The sequence below is a fragment of the Bufo gargarizans genome, chromosome 10, assembly GCF_014858855.1.
Source record: "Bufo gargarizans isolate SCDJY-AF-19 chromosome 10, ASM1485885v1, whole genome shotgun sequence".
Taxonomy (NCBI): Eukaryota; Metazoa; Chordata; class Amphibia; order Anura; family Bufonidae; genus Bufo; species Bufo gargarizans.
The window spans coordinates 1,410,994-1,437,080 of record NC_058089.1 but is presented as its reverse complement, the minus strand read 5'-3'; the positions used below and the strand labels follow the sequence as shown (position 1 = coordinate 1,437,080).

The 26,087-nt window shown below is 53.1% G+C and overlaps 1 protein-coding gene across 1 annotated transcript in view; it reads right to left on the bottom strand.

The window, feature by feature from the left end:
* Positions 1-12,029, bottom strand: part of USP47 (ubiquitin specific peptidase 47) — a 45,091-nt gene extending 33,062 nt beyond the window's left edge. Inside the window, exons 1-3 of the mRNA XM_044270859.1 lie at positions 11,883-12,029; positions 1,878-1,937; positions 674-865 (exon numbers count right to left, since the gene is read on the bottom strand). Of these exons, the coding sequence (XP_044126794.1) occupies positions 674-865; positions 1,878-1,937; positions 11,883-11,921 (291 nt within the window). The 5' untranslated portion in view covers positions 11,922-12,029. The remainder of the gene's footprint in view (positions 1-673; positions 866-1,877; positions 1,938-11,882) is intronic.
* Between the last annotated feature and the right edge of the window lie 14,058 nt (positions 12,030-26,087).

Below are 26,087 nucleotides of genomic sequence, written 5' to 3'. Positions count from 1 at the left end.
TGTGCTGGAGATTTTCCACCTGCAAAAACCAGACAGAAAATCCACCCCCTGAGTGTATGTAGCCCAACAGCGTCAGGCCAGAAGGTTCTTTGTTATTATTTTTGCTGTGTTTTTGGAGATTGCAGCATGCTCTGCGTATGACCTTTTCCCCGGCAGTTTTCCTATAAGACTTTAAAGGGAACCTGTCACCGGGATTTTGTGTATAGAGCTGAGGACATGGGCTGCTAGATGGCCGCCAGCACATCCGCAATACCCAGTCCCATAGCTCTGTGTGCTTTTATTGTGTATAAAAACTGATTTGATACATATGCTGATTAATCCGAGGCGAGTCCTGTCCCCGGTGAGATGAGTCAGAGTTTGAAATTATGACTCTTCTCTGGTCACACAAGTAAGTATGACTCTTTTATGTTAATTTGCATATGTATCAAATCGTTTTTTCCCCACAATAAAAGCACACAGAGCATTGGGGACTGGGTATTGCGGATGTGCTGGCGGACATCTAGCAACCCATGTCCTCAGCTCTATACACAAAATCCCGGTGACAGGTTCCCTTTAAAACTGTCAAAACACACTGCAAATATTACACGATGAAAAACACAAAATGGTAAAAAAAACTGCTTGCAATTCATGGCTTTTATAACTTTTTTTTTTTTTTACGCTGCCGAAAACTCACCATGTCTCCATTGGCCCACTTCAGGCTGAATGTCCCGCTGACGTAGCCCACTTTGCCGGCCACATCCTCAAACAGCTGGCGCACAGAGGTGGAGGCCGGGAGGTTGAGGGTGAGGCGCCCGTTGGTGGTCTTGCAGCTGGTGGTGTCTTGTACTATGCACAGCACCCTCGGCTCATCGGCAGCATTTTCAATCTGGGAAACAAAAGCAAAAATAATTCACAGCGAATGACAAGTGAGGCGACCGCGTACAATCACTGGTTAGTACAGGGGTCAGCAACCTCCAGCGCTCCAGCTGTGGGCAAACTACAACTCTCAGCATGCTCCATTCACTTCTGTGGGAGATCTATGAACAAGCAAGTGTTTGCGCTGGGAGTGGTAGTTTCACCACAGCCGGAGCGCCAGAGGCTGCGGATCACTGGGTTAGTAGATCCCAAAACACACCACGCTCCTGCCCGATGAGCCCCCCGGTACAGGGTGCATGCATTATGTAGGTAAAGGTTAAAGGGATGCGTCATCTTATAAAGCAATGCCATATCGAGAGACCCCACCGATCCTGAGGGGGAAGGGGCCGCAGCTCTAAACCATTTTCCATGCACTGCGTCTCTCCCGGCCAGCGCAGGTAACACTGCAGCCCCTTCAAGCGCAGGATCAGTGCCCCCCTTGAGGTTAGACCCGTCCATTATAAATGGACTCTATCCTTCTAGTATCTTTAGAACGTAGCTTTATCACCATCTTTGAGACCTTTGCTTGTTGTCACTGAAGAGAGTCACAGCTGCAGGGCTTGTTACAATGTATCAGGGACGTCACTGCGGCGGTGTCACAGCTGGCCCTCTGTGTGAGCAATGATGACAACAAGCAGGGGAGGATTGGACACACGGGGCAAATGTTTCAACCCCAGCAGCCATCACAACCGCCACCCCATGTCATTAGGTCTCATGCACCCCAGAGTAGGGCGGCTCCGGGTTTTCCGTTATTTTCATACAAAATAAGACAGAAGGAAGGCATTGCTACGCCCCACTGGACGCCATATGGCAGAGGTATGAGAACGTCTCTGTAATAAGGTGCCATAGGGAGCATCCTGCAGCATCACGTACCCAGAGCACACGCCATGTGGTTAATGTAAGGCGTCCAGCATCACAAGCGTTAGACCGCAGGAGCATGCGCTGGCGCCCACAGCACACGGGGCCGCAGGACGGCAAACTACCTGAGAGAACTTCTTCTTCATCTCATTGAAGATACTCTGTCGGCAGGTCCAAAACATCCCCTGGGGCGGAAACGAGTCAGTGAAAATGGCGCGACCGCTTACACACTTCTAGTCGCCACACTGCGCACTGATATATGCTCTGCGCAGACCATCTATGGTGGTGATAATGGCACATTACGGGGTCTCCGTCCATCAGGGGGGCCGTCCGTTACCTTCCTCCAGTCAGTAGTGGCCAAACGTGATCACAAGTCAAGGTTATGTGGTCGCGTTACTGCGCAGGACGTGATGCAACCGCAACATAAACCAAAACCTGATGGATTTTTTATGTTTTGGTCAAGATGGCGACCTTTTCAGGTGACCGCAAATAACAAGCAATTTTTTTTAGTGTCTAAGACTAAGTTCACATCTGTGATCGGAGCCTCCGTCACAGAAGTGGTCAAAAATATTGGAGGGAAAAGTCTGGCACAAAAAAAAAATTATATATTTTTGTACTTACGGTAAAATCGGTTTCTCTTCCGTTCATTGGGGGGGGGGGGGACAGGCTTGACCACCGTATAGCTGTTGCCACTAGGAGGCGACACTAAGCACAAAGGTGTGAGCAGTAGGAGAAGCCAAAAACCACACCATGTACAAACCAGACCCGCTCCGGCCAGAGAACGGGTGGGAGCTGCGTCCCCCAATGAACGGAAGTACAAAAATCTAGTTCTCATCCGTATTATTGGGGGGCACAGGCTTCGACCATGGGACGTTACAGAGCGGCCCCCGGGGTGGGCATAACAAGAAACCCTCCTGCCAATCAGAGAACCGCCGTCTGCAAAACTCTACGCCCCAGAGAGCCCCCTGTCTGGCGTCTCCCTGCAACGCAGGGAGGTCTGCCTCCCACAGACACTAAGCTAAAACTGACTAGGGATATAGCTGAAGGGGAGGAGCTTAGTGTCGCCTCCCAGTGGCAGCTATACCCATGGTCAAGGCCTGTGTCCCCCAATGAGACGGATGAGAAAAGTCTCTCCACAAATTTTTTTTTCTCCGGAACGGAAACCGAACGGATCCTATTAAAGTCAATGTGATCTGTCAGGGTGTTGAAAATCCAGCATTGCACGTACAGCTCTGGCCTGAATGTTAAACCCTTTTGGTCTGGGGTGTGAAGATGACCTTAGGGAGTCAGGGGCGGCAGCAGGAGCCTTCAAGAGGACGCAGGTACCCCCGAGTCACCAGCTGCCCCCCCCCCCCCCCCCCCCACACACACTCAAGGAGACCACTCTTGTTTCTTCCGACCAACGAGGTCTTCCTTTCCGTTCGGTGGTACATGTAATGGTAATCTTTTCTGTATGGCAAGGGTCCGGCACTCCAGCTGTGCTGAAACTACGACTCCCAGCGTGCTCTATTCACTTCTATAGGAGTTCCAAAAACAACCAAGCGAGTGTGTATGCTGGGAGTTGTAGTTTCACCACAGCCAGAGGCTGCTGACCCCCTGCTCTATGGCATGAGAGAAGATTTGTGGCTGCACTTGAGGCCTCTTGCACACGGCCGTATGGCTTTTTCAGTATTTTGTGGTCTGAAAAAAACGGATCCGCAAAAAATACGGATGACATCCATGTGCATTTTGTTTTTTGCGGAACAGCTGGCCCTGATCGAACAGTCCTATCCTTGTCCGTTATGCGGACAATAATAGGAACATGTTCTAACTTTGAACGGAATGGAAAAACGGAAATACAGAAACAAAAGGCATACGGAGTACCTTTTATTTTTTTGCGGATCCATTGAAATTAATGGTTCCGTATACGGAATGCAAAAAAATGGCCCATAAACGAAAAAATAAAAAAAATAAACTTGTGTGAAAGAGGTCCATGATACAGTCCATAGTATTAAGGGGTTAAGTCACAGACCAGTTCTTTAATATGAGACCCCCAGGGAAAAGGCTGAATTTAGGGCTGAGCCCCCGGAGTGAGCTGCCTGCTGTCGCCTATAGACCGGTGTCCCCCCATAACGGACAGGGTGGGTTCTGATCCGACCACCCTGGGTGGGGACTGCAGGTCTCGTGTGTCATCCATGTGACGGAGGTCAGGGGTCACATTTTCAGAAAAGTAAATGATTAACAGCGAGACATTTATAAGGTGAGGAAGAAAGTGACAGTGAACCTGCCGGGCCCTATAAAACCATAGGTGAGGTCCCAAGGTGGACCTGTGGACACAGGAGACGCCGACCCATCACAGGCCCCGGACTTTCCCATAGATCGGCGCCGCGATGGATTTATACAGAGATCTGTAGGGGACGTACAAGCCACGTAACTGATCCGTCTGCCATATTGGACTCGCGCGACTATCGTCAGTGCAGGCAGCCTTGTGTCTAAAAAAAAAAATTCTGCAACAAAGTCGCCGTGCAAGCCTGGCCTAATGAATATTTCCATTCACTGACAGCATGCAGAAGCATGATAAGTGAACAGCTGAACAGACGACTCGGAGGCTGAGATTTAAAGACCTGTAGCTGCATCAGACGGACAACCCCCAATATCCAGAGCTGCCCCTCACAGTACGCCTGGCATCGCACATTTTACTAGACCGCCATTACCCATTTATACAAGAGCCGAGTGTTACAACCACCGCAGCCTCGCCTGTGATGGACGCTGGGGCGTGTAGACTTTGTAAATCCTGGGTGACGGCACAGCTTTCCCACATTCCTGAGCAGGACAACCCAGAAATCAGAAGATCTGACCGCCCAAGTGGGGGTCGCAACGTCGGCCATGCTGCTCATCGCTCATCCGCAGGAACAGATGCAATTAGGAAAAAACAGAGAGGCAAAACTGAAAGGGTTAATGGGCGCCCTCTATTAAAGCAGGGAACCAAGCCCAGAGCGGCTCCCGATGCTGAAGCGACACCCCACGAGCAGCTTGGTACAGAGCCGAGTACACAGTCCAGCCATACAAATAAACTGACCCCCACGGAGGCACTGAGGGAGGCAGCGTCCGAGGTCCCAGGGCTCCGTTCAGCAGTATATACAGCGCCGCACACGGGGCCGCGCGTACGGTCGACCAGGAGAACTCACCTGACTGAGGACGATGAGCCGGAACTCGTCCTTGGATTTGGAACAAAACGGGAAGAGACTGATGAAGAACCTCAGCATGGAGTGGCCCAGTCCGAGAGTCACGCGCACCATGGTCAGCACTTTCCTTTACGGTCAGCGCGCCCCCTGCGCGGCTCAGGCCGGCCCACGAGGGCATCTTTCACCATGCCAAAGACTACGAGTGCCATGAACGAATGCCCGACCCAAAGACCGGACCTCTTCTGGGGATAAAAAAAAAAATTGGGAAAGGAAAGCTGGGATTTACTTCCTGTTCCAGAGCAGAAAGTTTCTTGCTCGCTCCTTATCTGCAAGACTTTGAGCCGCGAGCTGCACTCTGTGCAATATAACGTGCGCTATAAAACACGTCACCGGGCGGACGGGGAAGGAATTTACACTGGAGGCTGAAGGGGGACGGAAAGGTGAAGGACGCCATTAACCTGGAGACTCATTACAACACTCCTGACAACGGAGTCTGGAAACCAGCACCCAGCTTTCCCAGAATCCGGAAGGCGAACATTTAGCAATACATCTGGGGATCGGTGGTCATACCAGGTTATCACCCAGCTTTCCCAGGAACCGAAAACGTAAGACAAGCCCTGTCCATGTGCCCTATGAGGGCTCCCTCTCCTGTCGTGCTGAAAGTACACACTCACACCCGTTCATCCCCTGGAGCTCCTATAATCGCCAGTCAATAGTCCAGAAAGTCTGGTAATCCGGCCCTCGCTTCCAGCACAGGATGAAGAAACTCCTCGGCGCACAGCCCGGCACTTCACCGCCGGCTTACCTCGTCTCTCGGGTTCTAGGTGCCCAATAATCCAGAAGCTATCGGGTCCCACTGTCCATACACACAGTACGTGACCCTGCACTCACCGTCTCCACACAAAGGCTGCGGCTGCTGGGAGTTGCAGTTTTCCCAGCGGTGTATGAATGGAGGTGGTGGCGGCGGAGACGAGCCAATTTGGGGGGGCGGCAGACGAGCACATTGGGGGGGGGGGGGGAGCGGCAGACGAGCAGATTCGGGGGGGGGGGGAGAGCGGCAGACGAGCAGATTCGGGGGGGGGGGGAGAGCGGCAGACGAGCAGATTCGGGGGGGGGGGGGGGAGAGCGGCAGACGAGCAGATTCAGGGGGGGGGAGAGCGGCAGACGAGCAGATTCGGGGGGGGAGAGAGCGGCAGACGAGCAGATTCGGGGGGGGGAGAGCGGCAGACGAGCAGATTCGGGGGGGGGGGGGAGAGCGGCAGACGAGCAGATTCAGGGGGGGGAGAGCGGCAGACGAGCAGATTCGGGGGGGGGGAGAGCGGCAGACGAGCAGATTCGGCGGGGGGGGGGGAAAGAGCGGCAGACGAGCAGATTCGCGGGGGGGGGGGAAGAGCGGAGACGAGCAGATGGGGGGGGGGGGGGGGAGCGGCAGACAGCAGATGGGGGGAGGAGAGAGCGGCAGACGAGCAGATGGGGGGGAGGAGGAGACGCAGACGAGCATGGGGGGAGGAGGAGAGCGGCAGACGAGCAGATGGGGGGGAGGAGGAGAGCGGCAGACGAGCAGATGGGGGGAGGAGGAGAGCGGCAGACGAGCAGATGGGGGGGAGGAGGAGAGCGGCAGACGAGCAGATGGGGGGGAGGAGGAGAGCGGCAGACGAGCAGATGGGGGGGAGGAGAGAGCGGCAGACGAGCAGATGGGGGGGAGGAGGAGAGCGGCAGACGAGCAGATGGGGGGGAGGAGGAGAGCGGCAGACGAGCAGATGGGGGGGAGAGAGAGCGGCAGACGAGCAGATGGGGGGGGGGAGGAGAGCGGCAGACGAGCAGATTCGGGAGGGAGACGAGCGGCAGACGAGCAGATTCGGGGGGGGGGAGAGCGGCAGACGAGCAGATGGGGGGGGGGGGGGAGCGGCAGACGAGCAGATTCGGGGGGGGGGGAGCGGCAGACGAGCAGATTCGGGGGGGGGGAGCGGCAGACGAGCAGATGGGGGGGGGGGGGGCAGACGAGCAGATTCGGGGGGGGGGGAGCGGCAGACGAGCAGATTCGGGGGGGGGAGCGGCAGACGAGCAGATGGGGGGGGAGCGGCAGACGAGCAGATCGGGGGGGGGGGAGCGGCAGACGAGCAGATTCGGGGGGGGAGGGGCGAACGGCAGACGAGCAGATTCGGGGGGGGGGAGCGGCAGACGAGCAGATTCGGGGGGGGGGCGGCAGACGAGCAGATTCGGGGGGGGGAGAGCGGCAGACGAGCAGATTCGGGGGGGGGGGAGAGCGGCGACGAGAGGCACGATCGAGGGGGGGGGGAGCGGCAGACGAGCAGATGGGGGGGGGAGCGGCAGACGAGCAGATGGGGGGGGGAGAGCGGCAGACGAGCAGATGGGGGGGGAGAGCGGCAGACGAGCAGATGGGGGGGGAGAGCGGCAGACGAGCAGATGGGGGGGAGAGCGGCAGACGAGCAGATGGGGGGGGAGAGCGGCAGACGCAGATGGGGGGGGAGAGCGGCAGACGAGCAGATGGGGGGGGAGCGGCAGACGAGCAGATGGGGGGGGAGAGCGGCAGACCAGCATGGGGGGGGGAGAGCGGCAGACGAGCATGGGGGGGGAGAGCGGCAGACGAGCAGATGGGGGGGGAGAGCGGCAGACGAGCAGATGGGGGGGGAGAGCGGCAGACGAGCAGATGGGGGGGAGAGCGCAGACGAGCAGATGGGGGGGGAGAGCGGCAGACGAGCAGATGGGGGGGGGGGAGCGGCAGACGAGCAGATGGGGGGGGGGGGAGAGCGGCAGACGAGCAGAGGGGGGGGAGAGCGGCAGACGAGCAGATGGGGGGGGGAGAGCGGCAGACGAGCAGATGGGGGGGGAGAGCGGCAGACGAGCAGATGGGGGGGGGAGAGCGGCAGACGAGCAGATGGGGGGGGGGAGAGCGGCAGACGAGCAGATGGGGGGGGGGGGAGAGCGGCAGACGAGCAGATGGGGGGGGGGGGGAGCGGCAGACGAGCAGATGGGGGGGGAGAGCGGCAGACGAGCAGATGGGGGGGGGGAGAGCGGCAGACGAGCAGATGGGGGGGGGGAGAGCGGCAGACAAGCAGATGGGGGGGGGAGAGCGGCAGACGAGCAGATGGGGGGGGAGCGGCAGACAAGCAGATGGGGGGGGGGAGAGCGGCAGACGGCAGATGGGGGGGGGGGGAGCGGCAGGACGAGCAGATGGGGGGGGGGGAGAGCGGCAGACGAGCAGATGGGGGGGGGGGGGGGGGATAGCGGCAGACAAGCAAGATGGGGGGGGGGGGATAAAGCGGCAGACAAGCAGATGGGGGGGGGGGGGCGGCAGACAAGCAGATGGGGGGGGGAGCGGCAGACAAGCAGATGGGGGGGGAGCGGCAGACAAGCAGATGGGGGGGGGGAGCGGCAGACAAGCAGATGGGGGGGGGGGAGCGGCGGACAAGCAGATGGGGGGGGGGAGCGGCGGACAAGCAGATGGGGGGGGTCGGCCGGGGGGGGAGCGGCAGACAAGCAGATGGGGGGGGGGGAGCGGCAGACAAGCAGATGGGGGGGGGGGAGCGGCAGACAAGCAGATGGGGGGGGGGGGAGCGGCAGACAAGCAGATGGGGGGGGAGCGGCAGACAAGCAGATGGGGGGGGGGAGCGGCAGACAAGCAGATGGGGGGGGGAGGGGCAGACAAGCAGATGGGGGGGGGGGAGCGGCAGACAAGCAGATGGGGGGGGGAGCGGCAGACAAGCAGATGGGGGGGGGGAGGCAGACAAGCAGATGGGGGGAGGCAGACAAGCAGATGGGGGGGGGGGAGAGGCAGACAAGCAGATGGGGGGGGGGAGCGGCAGACAAGCAGATTTTGGGGGTTGGGGGGGAGCGGCAGACAAGCAGATTGGGGGGGGGGGGGAGAGCGGCAGACAAGCAGATTTTGGGGGTTGGGGGGGGGGAGCGGCAGAGGAGCAGCTCACAGGTGTTACATGAGACCCACAGTAAATCCCCAGAGCTGGGACACTACAGGTCATTACTGCTCAGCTCACTCCAGGGCTTAAAATGCAGAATTAACTCCAGATTAGAGCTGCGCTCCAAATAATGCGTCAGCTCACGTGTGAAAGCCAAAACGTGCAGGCAGAGAACGGGGGGGGGGGGGGGGGGTGGGGGTTCCAACTTTTTAGAAGGAAGTCAGCCCCATCACTACGTTCCCAGGATTGGTAGGGGGTCCCATATGTTGGACTCTCCAATAAATCACAGAGTGTCCCTTGGTGTGGCCCCCAATGATCAACGGTAATCTGTAAGCAGAGGTCCGACTGTGCGCCACCGTGCGATTGTTGCGCCGCAGCATGTCACATGGCGACACCATTGGCTATCATTACAAAAGAAGTTGCGATACGTTTCTACAACACATGTAGCCGCATAGCCAGCGCCCTGCAGCGCCACCACAGGAGAAATTCAGTATTACACGGTGCCTATTCATATCCTGTGTGACGTAGCAGAGGTCAGGTCCTCCGGAGCGAAACTGAACAGATTCACTAATAGGGTGTTTGCAACTAGACACCCGCTTTAAAGGCAGAGCGCTAGAGCCGCCTGCCGTCCACCATACTCTCTAGGAGAGATTAGGGGGGGCTCCTATATCACACCGACAGTGCGCGAGACGGGTGAGGTTATAGTGTCAGCTGCCTGTAACACATGGGCACGAGCAGGTGGCCTGCAGAAGACAGCGTCCTACCATCTGCCGACCCGAACCCCTCCAAAAAGTGGTCACAGGCGGCTCACAACGCAGCCCTGAGAAGACGGCAGCAGGGGCGTGCCATGTCACCCAACTATTTATGGAGCAGGGGGGGGGGGCCTGGATCCAGCTCCACATTCCCAGCTCTATGGGGGCATCAGAGCCGAAGAGCAGGTGACACCACGTGTGGGTATAAATTTAGCTTTAGATGATGAGGGACGTCCTGCGGGAGACAGCTGCCTGCAGATAAAAGCACGGCTGCCACTGCAGGGCACCCACCGGGCACCAGGAGGGACCCTTAAAGGGCCACAAAGCCTCAGACAGTAAATCCACAGTAAGGTCCCTGTGAGCGCGGGGCCCGCGAGACAGAGCCCAGCTGAGCGCGGGCGCATCAGGGAGGAAATCCATTAGGTTGTGGGCGCCTTACCCTCATGACTGCCCAATAATCCCGAATATTTGATAATCCAGCCACTGAGTGTGGATTACAGAAATGATAGACCCTCCTGGAACGATGACGAAGGGAAGCAAGAAGCAAAATCACGGGGGTCAGGTCTGAAGGTTTGATGATGTCATCGACCGCGCAGAGACTGGGCGCTGCCGGTGATTCACCGCTCGGCATGATATAACTGTCTCCAGTGCAGCCTACGGTCGAAGGGTGACTCAAGAATGAAGGCGAAGGTCACGTAATTAAAGGAGGCTCCTGCAGCTGGCGACAAACGCATTACTTTGAAAAGTGGAATTCCCCTTTAAGACGGGCCCCAGCGCTCACCTGGCATGACGTATATTCCAGATGACAGTAAACAGGCGAGACGGCAGCGCTGTGTACACTGGGGTGGAGCGGCTTCTCACTGGGCTCTTAAAGGGATAATCCAGGCAAAAGTAAAGCACTGTTTATGTCTGCTGCAGAGCTTAAAGGGGCGGAGCATGACAGAGGCATCCATGTGTTATTCTCTTCCCACCAGTTACAATGCTTCAGTTTTGCCTGGAGCGTCCCTTTAAAGGGCCTTGTTTCTACAAATGTACCAGGTGCTTATAGGGGGGGTGACGCGGCTTCCTACATACGGTATAAAGTGTGAATCTGCCTGCGGTGCTGCACAGCGTTCAACCTACTACGTGTCAGTCTTCACAGAAGATTGCCATTGTATTCACCCACCAGGAAAAGAAGGATGAACAGAAATTAAAGGTGCAAATTAAGACAAGAGAAGAACATAGAAAAAAAAAGAAATAATCTGACGGCGCTTGCAGGAGGACCTCTCCATTCTGATACACTGCAACAGACACTCAGCTGTGAGCAGTATTAGGGCCGCACAAGTTTTTTTTTTTTGGTTGCAAACGGGAGAGATATTTGTGCTGCTGTGTTCAGCTCAGACTCTCTACACTGACACATTGTAAGGTAGGATGGCTAAGAACATTCCCATTCATTGACAGGGTGCAGAGATCTAGAAATGTATGAGGAATTAAAAACAAGTCTATTAGAAAGCAGCAGAACTGACGTGTAGTGACCTGGCGCCGCGCCGGGGGGGCTCCTGCGCTGCCAGCGGCGACCTGGCGCCGCGCCGGGGGGGCTCCTGCGCTGCCAGCGGCGACCTGGCGCCGCGCCGGGGGGGCTCCTGCGCTGCCAGCGGCGACCTGGCGCCGCGCCGGGGGGGCTCCTGCGCTGCCAGCGGCGACCTGGCGCCGCGCCGGGGGGGCTCCTGCGCTGCCAGCGGCGACCTGGCGCCGCGCCGGGGGGGCTCCTGCGCTGCCAGCGGCGACCTGGCGCCGCGCCGGGGGGGCTCCTGCGCTGCGCCAGTGGGGGCTCCTGCGCTGCCAGCGGCAACCTGGCGCCGCGCCAGTGGGGGCTCCTGCGCTGCCAGCGGCAACCTGGCGCAGCGGGGGCTCCTACGCTGCCAGCGGCGACCTAGCGCCGCGCCGGGGGGGCTCCTGCGCTGCCAGCGGCGACCTGGCGCTGCGCTGCCAGGGGCGACCTGTCGCCGCGCCGGGGGCTCCTGCGCTGCCAGCGGCGAACTGGCGCCGCGCCGGGGGTCTCCTGCGCTGCCAGCGGTGACCTGGCGCCGCGCGTCTCTTGCGCTGCCAGCGGTGACCCTAACACACTGACGCAGTGCCAGCGCCTAACACACTGACACCACAGGTTATGAGGGGTCAGGATGACAGCTCCCCGGCACTGAGCTGCCCTTAGGGCCTCCAGACTACTGAGGGCCCCTGATCCCTACACAGCTGAGGCCCGGAAGCAGCTGTCCGCCCTTCCGGAAGGGCCTCCTCACCTCTCTGGGTACCAGGGGACTATCCTCTCCGGGCACCATCTCCGTGCTGGTCGCGGCCGGGACTGGAAGCCTCAGGCGGAGGTCATGGTGAGAAGCCACAGCGCAGATCTCACTGCCAGGAGTAGACGCAATCAATGGAGAAATGGCTGCCGGAACTCTCGCGAGAAGACGTACTGCGTCATTTCCGGGCTGAGGAAGAGGAGCTTCAGTCACCATGACAACTGCGGCCGCCATCTTTGTGCTCTCACTAGAAAGCTTCCAACTAAACAAATGGAGGGAGGTTGAGTTATCAAAACGCATAAGCCATGTAACAAAACACTGGTTTAGTTGCCCATAGCAACCAAAGAAGCTCTCAAAATGAATGGTGGAATCTAATTGGTTGCTATAGGCAACTAAACCAGTTGTACTTTACACCCGTTTGATAAATCTCCCCTGAATTCTCTACATCACCACTGGCCATAGAGATTCCCCCGAGCTGCAGAATAGTGAGTGCAGCTCTGGAGTGTAATACAGGATCTAACTGAGGATCAGTACAGGATAAGTAATGTATGTACACAGTGACTGCACCAGCAGAATAGTGAGTGCAGCTCTGGAGTATAATACAGGATGTAACTCAGGATCAGTACAGGATAAGTAATGTATGTACACAGTGACTGTACCAGCAGAATAGTGAGTGCAGCTCTGGAGTATAATACAGGATGTAACTCAGGATCAGTACAGGATAAGTAATGTATGTACACAGTAACTGCACCAGCAGAATAGTGAGTGCAGCTCTGGAGTATAATACAGGATGTAACTCAGGATCAGTACAGGATAAGGAATGTATGTACACAGTGACTGTACCAGCAGAATAGTGAGTGCAGCTCTGGAGTATAATACAGGATGTAACTCAGGATCAGTACAGGATAAGTAATGTATGTACACAGTGACTGCACCAGCAGAATAGTGAGTGCAGCTCTGGAGTATAATACAGGAGATAACTCAGGATCAGTACAGGATAAGTAATGTATGTACACAGTGACTGCACCAGCAGAATAGTGAGCGCAGCTCTGGAGTATAATACAGGATGTAACTCAGGCTCAGTACAGGATAAGTAATGTATGTACACAGTGACTGCACCAGCAGAATAGTGAGTGCAGCTGTGGAGTATAATACAGGATGTAACTCAGGATCAGTACAGGATAAGTAATGTATGTACACAGTGACTGCACCAGCAGAATAGTGAGTGCAGCTCTGGAGTATAATACAGGATGTAACTCAGGATCAGTACAGGATAAGTAATGTATGTACACAGTGACTGCACCAGCAGAATAGCGAGTGCAGCTCTGGAGTATAATACAGGATGTAACTCAGGATCAGTACAGGATAAGTAATGTATGTACACAGTGACTGCACCAGCAGAATAGCGAGCGCAGCTCTGGAGTATAATACAGGATGTAACTCAGGATCAGTACAGGATAAGTAATGTATGTACACAGTGACTGCACCAGCAGAATAGTGAGCGCAGCTCTGGAGTATAATACAGTATGTAACTCAGGATCAGTACAGGATAAGTAATGTATGTACACAGTGACTGCACCAGCAGAATAGTGAGTGCAGCTCTGGAGTATTGTGCCCAGGAGGTGGCCCCTTTGTGTTCAGTGCCCTGGGCTCTCTGCACAGATCACTACTTGGACCCCCTTATCTTGTGACTGGACGCTCCCACCTGGGCACTTGCAGAGCAGGGTGGGGGAGAGATGGCCGTAGCTCTAGGTGAGTTTGTACCGCTCTCCTGTATGCAGGTTGTTTTTTTCACCAAAAGAAAAAAAAAATTTCAAAGCCATGAAAACGTCAATACGGAATGATGAAACACTTTACCAGATGATTTTGTATTTTTTTTAAACATTTCATGCACGTTTTAGGTCCATCTTTTTTTTTTTTTTCCAGAACAGAGCACATTCAGGTGCGGCGGTTCAAGCATTTTGAAAAATGAAAAAATGCCAATCAAAAATATTTAAATTTAAAGGGGTCCTTTCACTTCAGCAGTTGGCATTTATGATGTAGAGAAAGTTAATACCAGGCACTTCCTAATGTACTGTGATTCTCCATGTTGCCTCCTTTACTGGCCGGATTCTTTTTCCATCACATTATACACGTCTCCTTTCCATGGTGACTACCACCGCGGCAGCGCAGATACAAGGCGGCCAGGCGGTAGCTGCTGCGCATGTGCCTATTCATGCTACCAGGGAGGCCGGCGCTTTTTCCCATTGTGTGCAAATACGTCCACCACTGCTGAATTGCAGGGTGGTCGTAACTATGGAAACGAGCAGCGTATAATGAATCCGGCCAGTAACGGGGGTAATGTGGAGAATCACAAGACATTAGGAAGTGCCTGGTATTGACTGCATCTACATGATAAATGCTAATTGCAGTGAGAGGACCCCTTTAGGTCTGAGCCCCAGTATTTCTCTAGCGGCATCCGAGGGTCCAACAACAGGAACCCCCCCTGACCGAGAACAGGCTGAGAAATAGCCCAAAGACCCCAAAAGAAACCACCAAAACCACATGATGTTCTGTACCCCCATATGTACCCCACCACCAGGTGCACCCCGATATGTGCCGCAACTAGTACACCTGATGTTGGGGCATATATCGGGGTACACCTGGTAATGTGGTACATATGGGGGTACACCTGATGTTGGGGCACATATGGGGGTACACCTGGTGATGGGGCACATATGGGGGTACACCTGATGTTGGGGTCCACCTGGTAATGGGGCACATATGGGGGTACACCTGATGTTGGGGCATATATCGGGGTACACCTGGTAATGTGGTACATATGGGGGTACACCTGATGTTGGAGCACATATGGGGGTACACCTGGTGATGGGGCACATATGGGGGTACACCTGGTAATGGGGCACATATGGGGGTACACCTGGTAATGGGGCACATATGGGGGTACACCAGGTAATAGGGCACATATGGGGGTACACCTGATGTTGGGGTTCACCTGGTAATGGGGCACATATGGGGGTACACCTGGTGATGGGGCACATATGGGGGTACACCTGGTAATGGGGCACATATGGGGGTACACCTGGTAATGGGGCACATATGGGGGTACACCAGGTAATAGGGCACATATGGGGGTACACCTGTTGTTGGGGTTCACCTGGTAATGGGGCACATATGGGGGTACACCTGATGTTGGGGCACATATGGGGGTACACCTGATGTTGGGGCACATATGGGGGTACACCTGGTGATGGAGCACATATGGGGGTACACCAGGTAATAGGGCACATATGGGGGTACACCTGGTAATAGGGCACATATGGGGGTACACCTGGTAATGTGGTACATATGGGGGTACACCAGGTAATAGGGCACATATGGGGGTACACCTGATGTTGGGGTTCACCTGGTAATGGGGCACATATGGGGGTACACCTGATGTTGGGGCACATATGGGGGTACACCTGGTGATGGAGCACATATGGGGGTACACCAGGTAATAGGGCACATATGGGGGTACACCTGGTGATGGAGCACATATGGCGGTACACCTGGTAATGGGGCACATATGGGAGTACACCTGGTGATGGGGCACATATGGGGGTACACCTGGTAATAGGGCACATATGGGGGTACACCTGGTGATGGAGCACATATGGGGGTACACCTGGTAATGGGGCACATATGGGGGTACACCTGGTGATGGGGCACATATGGGGGTACACCTGGTGATGGAGCACATATGGGGTACACCTGGTAATGGGGCACATATGGGGGTACACCTGGTAATAGGGCACATATGGGGGTACACCAGGTAATAGAGCACATATGGGGGTACACCTGGTAATGGGGCACATATGGGGTACACCTGGTGATGGAGCACATATGGGGTACACCTGGTAATGGGGCACATATGGGGGTACACCTGGTAATAGGGCACATATGGGGGTACACCTGGTGATGCAGCACATATGGGGTACACCTGGTAATGGGGCACATATGGGGGTACACCTGGTAATGGGGCACATATGGGGGTACACCAGGTAATAGGGCACATATGGGGGTACACCAGGTAATAGGGCACATACGGGGGTACACCAGGTAATAGGGCACATATAGGGGTACACCAGGTAATAGAGCACATATGGGGGTACACCAGGTAATAGGGCACATATGGGGGTACACCAGGTAATAGGGCACATATGGGGGTACACCAGGTAATAGGGCACATATGGGGGTACACCTGGTGATGCAGCACATATGGGGTACACCTGGTAATGGGGCTCATATGGGGGTACACCTGGTAATAGGGCACATATGGGGTACACCTGGTAATGGGGCACATATAGGGGTACACCTGGTAATGGGGCACATATGGGAGTACACCTGGTGATGGGGCACATATGGGGGTACACCTGGTGATGGAGCACATATGGGGGTACACCTGGTAATGGGGCACATATGGGGGTACACCTGGTGATGGAGCACATATGGGGGTACACCTGGTAATGGGGCACATATGGGGGTACACCTGGTGATGGAGCACATATGGGGTACACCTGGTAATGGGGCACATATGGGGGTACACCTGGTGATGCAGCACATATGGGGTACACCTGGTAATGGGGCACATATGGGGGTACACCTGGTAATAGGGCACATGTGGGGGTACACCAGGTAATAGAGCACATATGGGGGTACACCTGGTAATGGGGCACATATGGGGGTACACCTGGTGATGGGGCACATATGGGGGTACACCTGGTGATGGAGCACATATGGGGTACACCTGGTAATGCGGCACATATGGGGGTACACCTGGTAATAGGGCACATATGGGGGTACACCTGGTGATGCAGCACATATGGGGTACACCTGGTAATGGGGCACATATGGGGGTACACCTGGTAATGGGGCACATATGGGGGTACACCAGGTAATAGGGCACATATGGGGGTACACCAGGTAATAGGGCACATACGGGGGTACACCTGGTAATGGGGCACATATGGGGGTACACCTGGTGATGGGGCACATATGGGGGTACACCTGGTGATGGAGCACATATGGGGTACACCTGGTAATGGGGCACATATGGGGGTACACCTGGTAATAGGGCACATATGGGGGTACACCAGGTAATAGGGCACATACGGGGGTACACCTGGTAATGGGGCACATATGGGGGTACACCAGGTAATGGGGCACATATGGGGGTACACCTGGTGATGCGGCACATATGGGGTACACCTGGTAATGGGGCACATATGGGGGGTACACCTGGTAATGGGGCACATATGGGGGTACACCAGGTAATAGGGACACATATGGGGTACACAGGTAATAGGGCACATATGGGGGTCACCAGGTAATAGGGCACATATAGGGGTACACCAGGTAATAGGGCACATATGGGGGTACACCTGGTAATAGGGCACATATGGGGGTACACCAAGTAATGGGGCACATATGTGGGTACACGTGGTAATAGGGCACATATAGTTGTACACCAGGTAATAGAGCACATATGGGGGTACACCAAGTAATGGGGCACATATGGGGGTACACCTGGTAATAGGGCACATATGGGGGTCACCAGGTAATGGAGCACATATGGGGTACACCTGGTGATGCAGCACATATGGGGTACACCTGGTAATGGGGCACATATGGGGGTACACCTGGTAATGGGGCACATATGGGGTACACCAGGTAATGGAGCACATATGGGGTACACCAGGTAATGGAGCACATATGGGGGTACACCTGGTAATAGGGCACATATGGGGGTACACCAGGTAATGGAGCACATATGGGGTACACCTGGTGATGCAGCACATATGGGGTACACCTGGTAATGGGGCACATATGGGGGTACACCTGGTAATGGGGCACATATGGGGGTACACCAGGTAATAGGGCACATATGGGGGTACACCAGGTAATAGGGCACATATGGGGGTACACCAGGTAATAGGGCACATATAGGGGTACACCAGGTAATAGAGCACATATGGGGGTACACCTGGTAATAGGGCACATATGGGGGTACACCAGGTAATGGGGCACATATGGGGGTACACCTGGTAATAGAGCACATATGGGGGTACACCTGGTAATAGGGCACATATGGGGGTACACCAGGTAATGGGGCACATATGGGGGTACACCAGGTAATAGAGCACATATGGGGGTACACCTGGTAATAGGGCACATATGGGGGTACACCAGGTAATGGGGCACATATGGGGGTACACCAGGTAATAGAGCACATATGGGGGTACACCAGGTAATAGGGCACATATGGGGGTACACCAGGTAATAGGGCACATATGGGGGTACACCAGGTAATGGGGCACATATGGGGGTACACCAGGTAATAGAGCACATATGGGGGTACACCTGGTAATAGGGCACATATGGGGGTACACCAGGTAATAGAGCACATATGGGGGTACACCAGGTAATAGAGCACATATGGGGGTACACCAGGTAATAGAGCACATATGGGGGTACACCTGGTAATAGGGCACATATGGGGGTACACCTGGTGATGGGGCACATATAGGGCTACATCAGGTAATAGGGCACATATGGGGGTACACCTGGTAATAGGGCACATATGGGGGTACACCAGGTAATAGAGCACATATGGGGGTACACCAGGTAATAGGGCACATATGGGGGTACACTGTCAGGGGGACCCCCGTGTGCCGGAGGGGGCGGGGCCCCGGTGACCGGACACATTGTAGCCACCGCTGGAGGCCGCAGATACAGAGAAGCGCCGGTGACCTGGTGCTGACCCCGAGCTCCTGACTCCAGACCCCGCCCCTCCCCCACCACGTGACGTCAGCAGGCCCGGGGACCGCGGGGGAATATTTGCGCGCCATAAACCAGAGGTGACGATGTGAGGTAGAGACACGGGTCATAATGCGGGGTGCAGAGATAATGCGGGGTGCAGTATACAGAGATAATGCTGGGGTGCAGAGATAATGCGGGGTGCAGTATACAGACTGATAATGCGGGGTGCAGTATACAGAGATAATGCTGGGGTGCAGTATACAGATATAATGCTGGGGTGCAGAGATAATGCGGGGTGCAGTATACAGAGATAATGCTGGGGTGCAGAGATAATGCGGGGTGCAGTATACAGACTGATAATGCGGGGTGCAGTATACAGAGATAATGCTGGGGTGCAGTATACAGATATAATGCGGGGTGCAGTATACAGAGATAATGCTGGGTGCAGAGATAATGCGGGGGTGCAGTATACAGACTGATAATGCGGGGTGCAGTATACAGAGATAATGCTGGGGTGCAGTATACAGATATAATGCGGGGTGCAGTATACAGAGATAATGCGGGGTGCAGTATACAGAGATAATGCGGGGTGCAGTATACAGAGATAATGCTGGGGTGCAGTATACAGAGATAATGCGGGGTGCAGTATACAGAGATAATGCAGGGTGCAGTATACAGAGAGATAATTTGGGGTGCAGTATACAGATATAATGCGGGGTGCAGTATACAGAGATAATGCGGGGTGCAGTATACAGAGATAATGTGGGGTGCAGTATACAGAGATAATGCTGGGTGCAGTATACAGAGATAATGCGGGGTGCAGTATACAGAGATAATGCAGGGTGCAGTATACAGAGAGATAATGTGGGGTGCGGTATACAGAGATAATGTGGGGTGCAGTATACAGAGAGACTGCGGGGTGCAGTATACAGGATAATGCGGGGTGCGGTATACAGAGAGAATGTGGGTGCAGTATACAGAGAGAATGCGGGGTGCAGTATAAGAGGAATGTGGGGTGCAGTATACAGAGAGAATTGCGGGTGCGGTATACAGAGGAAGGCTGGGGTGCAGTATACAGAGAGATAATGCGGGGGGCAGTATACAGAGAGAATGTGGTGGTGCAGTATACAGAGATAATGCGGGGTGCGGTATACAGAGAGAATGTGGGGTGCAGTATTCAGAGATAATGCGGGGTGCAGTATACAGAGATAATGTGGGGTGCGGTATACAGAGATAATGTGGGGTGCAGTATACCAGAGATAATGTGGGGTGCAGTATACAGAGATAATGCTGGGTGCAGTATACAGAGAGATAATGCTGGGTGCAGTATACAGAGATAATGTGGGGTGCAGTATACAGAGATAATGCGGGGTGCAGTATACAGAAATAATGCGGGGGTGCAGTATACAGAGAGAATGCGGGGTGCGGTATACAGAGAGAATGCGGGGGTGCGGTATACAGAGAGAATGCTGGGGTGCAGTATACAGAGAGAATGCTGGGGTGCAGTATACAGAGATAATGTGGGGTGCAGTATACAGAGAGAATGCGGGGTGCGGTATACAGAGAGAATGCGGGGTGCAGTATACAGAGAGAATGCGGGGTGCAGTATACAGAGAGAATGCAGGGTGCAGTATACAGAGATAATGCGGGGTGCAGTATACAGAGATAATGCGGGGTGCAGTATACAGAGATAATGCGGGGTGCAGTATACAGAGATAATGCTGGGGTGCAGTATACAGAGAGATAATGCGGGGTGCAGTACACAGAGATAATGCTGGGGTGCAGTATACAGAGAGATAATGCGGGGTGCACTATACAGAGATAATGCGGGGTGCAGTATACAGAGATAATGTGGGGTGCAGTATACAGAGATAATGCGGGGGTGCAGTATACATGAGATAATGCTGGGGTTGCAGTATACAGAGAGATAATGCGGGGGTGCACTATACAGAGATAATGCGGGGTGCAGTATACAGAGAGAATGTGGGGTGCAGTATACAGAGATAATGCGGGGTGCAGTATACAGAGATAATGTGGGGTGCAGTATACAGAGATAATGCTGGGGTGCAGTTTACAGAGATAATGCGGGGTGCAGTATACAGACTGATAATGTGGGGTGCGTATACAGAGATAATGGGGTGGGTGCAGTTTCACGGCGATAATGCGGGGTGCAGTAATTACAGCAGCTAATGCGGGGGTGTGCAGTTTACAGAGATAATGCGGGGTGCAGTATACAGACTGATGAATGTGGGGTGCAGTATACAGAGATACTGCGGGGTTGCAGTTTACCAGAGATAATTGCGGGGTTTTGCAGTATTACAGGAATGATACATGCGGGGTATGGCCTTTTTACAGAGTAATGCGGGGTGCAAGTTTTTTATACAAGAGGCTAATGTGGGTGGTGCAGTATACAGAAGATTAATGCGGGGTTGCAGTATACAGAGATAATGCGGGGTGCAGTATACAGAGATAAGTGGGGTGCAGTATACAGAGAGATAATGTGGGGTGCAGTATACAGAGATAATGCAGGGTTGCAGTTACAGAGATAATGTGGGGTGCAGTATACAGAGATAATGTGGGGTGTGCAGTATACAGAGATACTGCGGGGTGCCGTATACAGAGATAATGTGGGGTGCAGTATACAGAGAGATAATGCTGGGTGCAGTATACAGAGAGATAATGCTGGGGTGCAGTATACAGAGATAATGTGGGGTGCAGTATACAGAGATAATGTGGGGTGCAGTATACAGAGATAATGCGGGGTGCAGTATAAGAGATAATGTGGGGTGTGCAGTATACAGAGAATGTGGGGTGCAGTATACAGAGAATAATGCTGGGTGCAGTATACAGAGATAATGCGGGGTGCAGTATACAGAGATAATGTGGGTGTGCAGTATACAGAGATAATGCGGGGTGCAGTATACAGAGATAATGGGGGTGCAGTATACAGAGATAATGGGTGCAGTATACAGAGATAATGCTGGGTGCAGTATACAGAGATAATGTGGGGTGCAGTATACAGAGATAATGCTGGGGTGCAGTATACAGAGATAATGTGGGGTGCAGTATACAGAGATAATGGGGTGCAGTATACAGAGATAATGCGGGGTGCAGTATACAGAGATAATGCGGGGTGCAGTATACAGAGATATGTTGGGGGTGCAGTATACAGAGAGAATGCTGGGGTGCAGTATTACAGAGAGATAATGCGGGGGTGCAGTATACAGAGAGAATGTGGGGTGCAGTATACAGAGATAATGTGGGGTGCAGTATACAGAGATAATGCGGGGTGCAGTATACAGAGATAATGTGGGGTGGCAGTATACAGAGATAATGTGGGGGTTGCAGTATACAGAGATAATGTGGGGTGCAGTATACAGAGATAATGCGGGGTGCAGTATACAGAGATAATGCTGGGTTGCAGTATCAGAGATAATGCGGGGTTGCAGTATACAGAGATAATGCGGGGTGCAGTATACAGAGATAATGCAGGGTGCAGTATACAGAGATAATGTGGGGTGCAGTATACAGAGAGAATGCTGGGGTGCAGTATACAGAGAGATATGCGGGTGCAGTATACAGACTGATAATGTGGGGTGCAGTATACAGAGATAATGTGGGGTGCAGTATACAGAGATAATGCGGGGTGCAGTATACAGAGATAATGCGGGGTGCAGTATACAGAGATAATGTGGGGTGCAGTATACAGAGATAATGTGGGGTGCAGTATACAGAGAGATAATGCGGGGTGCAGTATACAGAGATAATGCTGGGGTGCAGTATACAGAGAGATAATGCTGAGGTGCAGTATACAGAGAGAATGTGGGGTGCAGTATACAGAGAGATAATGCGGGGTGCAGTATACAGAGATAATGCGGGGTGCAGTATACAGAGATAATGCTGGGGTGCAGTATACAGAGATAATGCGGGGTGCAGTATACAGAGATAATGTGGGGTGCAGTATACAGAGATAATGTGGGGTGCAGTATACAGAGATAATGTGGGGTGCAGTATTACAGAGATAATGTGGGGTGCAGTATACAGAGATAATGCGGGGTGCAGTATACAGAGATAATGTGGGGTGCAGTATACAGAGATAATGTGTGGGTGCAGTATACAGAGATAATGTGGGGTGCAGTATACAGAAGATAATGTGGGCGTGCAGTATACAGAGAGATAATGCGGGGTGCAGTATACAGAGATAATGCTGGGGTGCAGTATACAGAGAGATAATGCTGAGGTGCAGTATACAGAGAGAATGTGGGGTGCAGTATACAGAGAGATAATGCGGGGTGCAGTATACAGAGATAATGCGGGGTGCAGTATACAGAGATAATGCTGGGGTGCAGTATACAGAGAGATAATGCGGGGTGCAGTATACAGAGATAATGCTGGGGTGCAGTATACAGAGAGATAATGCGGGGTGCAGTATACAGAGATAATGCGGGGTGCAGTATACAGAGATAATGTGGGGTTGCAGTATACAGAGAGATAATGTGGGGTGCAGTATACAGAGATAATGCGGGGTGCAGTATACAGAAGATAATGCGGGGTGCAGTATACAGAGAGAATGTGGGGTGCAGTTGTATACAGTATAATGTGGGTGTTGCAGTATACAGAGATAATGTGGGGTGCAGTATACAGAGATAATGTGGGGTGCAGTATACAGAGAGATAATGCGGGGTGCAGTATACAGAGAAGGGGAGATACAGAGATAGGCGGGGTGCAGTATACAGAGATAATGCGGGGTGCAGTATACAGAGATAATGCGGCGGTGCAGTATACAGAGATAATGCTGGGGTGCAGTATACAGAGATAATGCGGGGTGGCAGTATACAGAGATAATGCGGGGGTGCAGTATACAGAGATAATGCGGGGTGCAGTATACAGAGATAATGTGGGGTGCAGTATACAGAGATAATGCGGGGGTGCCAGTATACAGAGATAATGCGGGGTGCAGTATACAGAGAGATAATGCTGAGGTGCAGTATACAGAGATAATGCTGGGTGCAGTATACAGAGATAATGCGGGGTGCAGTATACAGAGATAATGCGGGGCATAGTATTCAGAGATAATGTGGGGTGCAGTATACAGAGATAATGTGGGGTGCAGTATACAGAGAGATAATGCTGGGTGCAGTATACAGAGATAATGCGGGGTGCAGTATACAGAGATAATGCGGGGTGCAGTATACAGAGATAATGCGGGGGTGCAGTATACGAGATAATGCGGGGTGCAGTATACAGAGATAATGCTGGGTGCAGTATACAGAGATAATGCTGGGTGCAGTATACCAGAGATAATGTGGGGTGCAGTATACAGAGATAATGTGGGGTGCAGTATACAGAGATAATGTGGGGTGCAGTATACAGAGATAATGCGGGGTGCAGTATACAGAGATAATGCGGGGTGCAGTATACAGAGATAATGCGGGGTGCAGTATACAGAGATAATGTGGGGTGCAGTATACAGAGAGAATGCTGGGGTGCAGTATACAGAGAGATATGCTGGGGTGCAGTATACAGAGATAATGTGGGGTGCAGTATACAGAGATAATGTGGGGTGCAGTATACAGAGATAATGCGGGGTGCAGTATACAGAGATAATGCGGGGTGCAGTATACAGAGATAATGTGGGGTGCAGTATACAGAGAGAATGCTGGGGTGCAGTATACAGAGAGATAATGCGGGGTGCAGTATACAGAGAGAATGTGGGGTGCAGTATACAGAGCTAACTGTGGGTGCAGTATACAGAGATAATGCGGGGTGCAGTATACAGAGATAATGTGGGGTGCAGTATACAGAGATACTGTGGGGTGCAGTATACGAGATAATGTGGGGTGCAGTATACAGAGATAATGCGGGGTGCCAGTATACAGAGATAATGTGGGTGCAGTATACAGAGATAATGTGGGTGTGCAGTATACAGAGAGAATGCTGGGGTGCGCAGCTTACAGAGATACTGTGGGGTGCAGTACAGAGAGATAATGCTGAGGGCAGTATACAGAGATAATGCGGGGTGCAGTATACAGAGATAATGCTGGGGGCAGTATACAGAGAGATAATGCTGAGGTGCAGTACTACAGAGAGAATGTGGGGTGCAGTATACAGAGAGATAATGCGGGGTGCAGTATACAGAGATAATGCGGGGTGCAGTATACAGAGATAAGCTGGGGGCAGTATACAGAGAGATAATGCGGGGTGCAGTATACAGAGGATACTGCTGGGGTGCAGTATACAGAGAGATAATGCGGGGTGCAGTATACAGAGATAATGCGGGGTGCAGTATACAGAGATAAGCTGGGGTGCAGTATACAGGAGATAATGCGGGTGCAGTATACAGAGATAATGTGGGGTGCAGTATACAGAGATAATGCGGGGTGCAGTATACAGAGATAATGCGGGGTGCAGTATACAGAGATAATGTGGGGTGCAGTATACAGAGAGATAATGTGGGGTGCAGTATACAGAGATAATGCGGGGTGCAGTATACAGAGATAATGCGGGGTGCAGTATACAGAGAGAATGTGGGGTGCAGTGTATACAGTATAATGTGGGGTGCAGTATACAGAGATAATGTGGGGTGCAGTATACAGAGAGATAATGCGGGGTGCAGTATACAGAGAGAATGTGGGGTGCAGTGTATACAGTATAATGTGGGGTGCAGTGTATACAGTATAATGTGGGGTGCAGTATACAAAGATAATGTGGGGTGCAGTATACAGAGAGATAATGCGGGGTGCAGTATACAGAGATAATGCAGGGTGCAGTATACAGAGAGATAATGCTGGGGTGCAGTATACAGAGAGAATGCGGGGTGCGGTATACAGAGATAATGCGGGGTGCAGTATACAGAGAGATAATGCTGGGTGCAGTATGCAGAGATAATGCGGGGTGCAGTATACAGAGATAATGCGGGGTGCAGTATACAGAGATAATGCTGGGTGCAGTATACAGAGATAATGCTGGGGTGCAGTATACAGAGATAATGCGGGGTGCAGTATACAGAGATAATGCGGGGTGCAGTATACAGAGATAATGCGGGGTGCAGTATACAGAGATAATGTGGGGTGCAGTATACAGAGATAATGCGGGGTGCAGTATACAGAGATAATGTGGGGTGCAGTATACAGAGATAATGTGGGGTGCAGTATACAGAGATAATGCGGGGTGCAGTATACAGAGATAATGCGGGGCATAGTATTCAGAGATAATGTGGGGTGCAGTATATAGAGATAATGCGGGGTGCAGTATACAGAGAGATAATGCTGGGGTGCAGTATACAGAGATAATGTGGGGTGCAGTATACAGAGAGATAATGCGGGGTGCAGTATACAGAGATAATGTGGGGTGCAGTATACAGACTGATAATGCGGGGTGCAGTACACAGAGAGAATGTGGGGT